At 62.4% G+C, this 1,758-nt stretch overlaps 1 protein-coding gene across 1 annotated transcript in view; it reads left to right on the top strand.

Annotated features, from left to right (window-relative positions):
* Nucleotides 1–1,758, top strand: part of DENND2D (DENN/MADD domain containing 2D) — a 24,239-nt gene that overhangs the window by 17,570 nt on the left and 4,911 nt on the right. The window contains exon 9 of the mRNA XM_015563527.1: nt 1,038–1,215. Within this exon, the coding sequence (XP_015419013.1) occupies nt 1,038–1,215 (178 nt within the window). The remainder of the gene's footprint in view (nt 1–1,037; nt 1,216–1,758) is intronic.

Raw genomic sequence — 1,758 nt, 5'->3', positions numbered from 1 at the left:
TGTGGCTGGAGCTGGGGTGCTGGCCTTTCCCCCTAAGATCGGTGCCTGGGAAGTGAACATGACCGCACGGGTCAGCTGGCCGGCCAGGGCCAGGGCCAGCAGGACTTGCCTCTCGGACATTGACTTTCTCCAGGGAGATCCCATCTCTCCCCACTTCCTTCCCACACCATCTGTCAGATCCCTGAAACACGGGGGTGGGGGGTGGGGTGGGTGGAACTTCCAGCTAGCCCCGGCCTTGGCCGGCTCTCTGAGCCAGTCTCTCGGGGAGTGCTGGTTGATACCAAGAACTGGAACGAGGTTTCTGCATCCGTGTGTTTATTGGCTCCGGTGTGGGGGGCAACCAGGAGAAATGAGGAGCCGTGAAAGCCAGTGGGGGACAGAGAAGAGAGAGAGTGGGCTGTGTGCTTGCGTGAGTGGCCGGGCGTTGGCCCTGCGCTGTGACCAGGCGGCGATTACCCAGTGCTTGGTAGGAAAGGGCAGAGCCCCTCTGCGGGACTTTCCGGGAGGAATTGCTGGGTGAGGTTCCGGGAATCTAGGAATTTCCCAGGCACTCAGGCACCAGCCTGGAGTGGCCAGAGAGAGCTGGAGAGGGAAGGCCGGGCCGAGCCGGGCTGGAGAGATGCGAGGGGGAGACAGGCCTGGCCTCTGCTGCCCCGTGTTCACTGTCTGCCTCCCCGGCGGCACTGTGAACTCCGAGGAGCAGGGCCGAGTCTCCCAGTTCCTGGCACCCACATATTTAGGACCGTGCCGAGCGCATAGAAGGGGCTCCATTGGTGATGGGTTCGAGGGAAGGCGTTTCTCCCCTCTCCGCTCCTTAGAGCCGCTTTTATTGCTGAGAAATAACATGACAAATAAAGGCCCAATGCAGGCCCATCCTGGAGAGGGGTTTGCGCCTCTCCCGCCCCCGCCCCTCCCCTCCCAGCTGTGAGGAGTCACGGGGGCCCGGCTGCACCTGCTGTGGGTGGTCGGCAGCATGGGGTGGCAGGGGTGGGGCGCAGGGAGGCCCCTCTAACTCTTGTCCCTGTCGCTGTCCGCAGCACCCTGTCGCAGTGTATCCACGCCGCTGCCGCGCTGCTCTACCCCTTCAGCTGGGCGCACACCTACATCCCCGTGGTCCCCGAGAGCCTCCTGGCCACCGTCTGCTGCCCCACGCCCTTCATGGTGGGAGTGCAAATGCGCTTTCTGCAGGAGGTCCTGGACAGCCCCATGGAGGAGGTAGGTACCAGCACCAAGAAGGGGGGCCGGCAGACCTGGCGTCGGATCCCAGCTCTGCTCCTTGGGGCGGTGTGATTTGGGTCAAGTTGCTTCACCCAATTAAGCCTGAGCTGCTGCTTTTGTGAAACGGGGGTGACAGTGTTCAGTACCCTGGATTCCAGGGGAAATCACCCGCCTAAAGCTCCCCGCCTGAGGCCTGACACGTAGTTGATGCTCCGTAAGCGTCAGCTCTCTGCTCCTTTGGGCTTCAAGCATGTAGCTTGTGGAGGGGTCATCTGACTGTCCGGGGCCAGCTGCCCCCCCTGTGCGGGCCCTGGGGGTCCCCTGCCCCATCGGAATGGGTGAGCACAGCTGGGTTTTGCAGCACACAGCCCACTGGAGTTCCCTCACATTCCTTGGACATGAGCTCACTCATGCAGCCCCGCTGAAAGCTGAATCCTGAACAGGCAGATCTTTGGAGCAGGAGTTGTCTTTCTGAGTGGCTGAGAGGTCCGTTGGCAATCAGGGTAGAGCCCTTCGATGTTGTCAGCGCCCCCCCCCCGG

This window comes from Myotis davidii, unplaced genomic scaffold, assembly GCF_000327345.1.
Source record: "Myotis davidii unplaced genomic scaffold, ASM32734v1 scaffold217, whole genome shotgun sequence".
Classification (NCBI taxonomy): Eukaryota; Metazoa; Chordata; class Mammalia; order Chiroptera; family Vespertilionidae; genus Myotis; species Myotis davidii.
The sequence above is the reverse complement of the archived record's forward strand: the minus strand, read 5'-3'. Positions and strand labels throughout refer to the sequence as shown.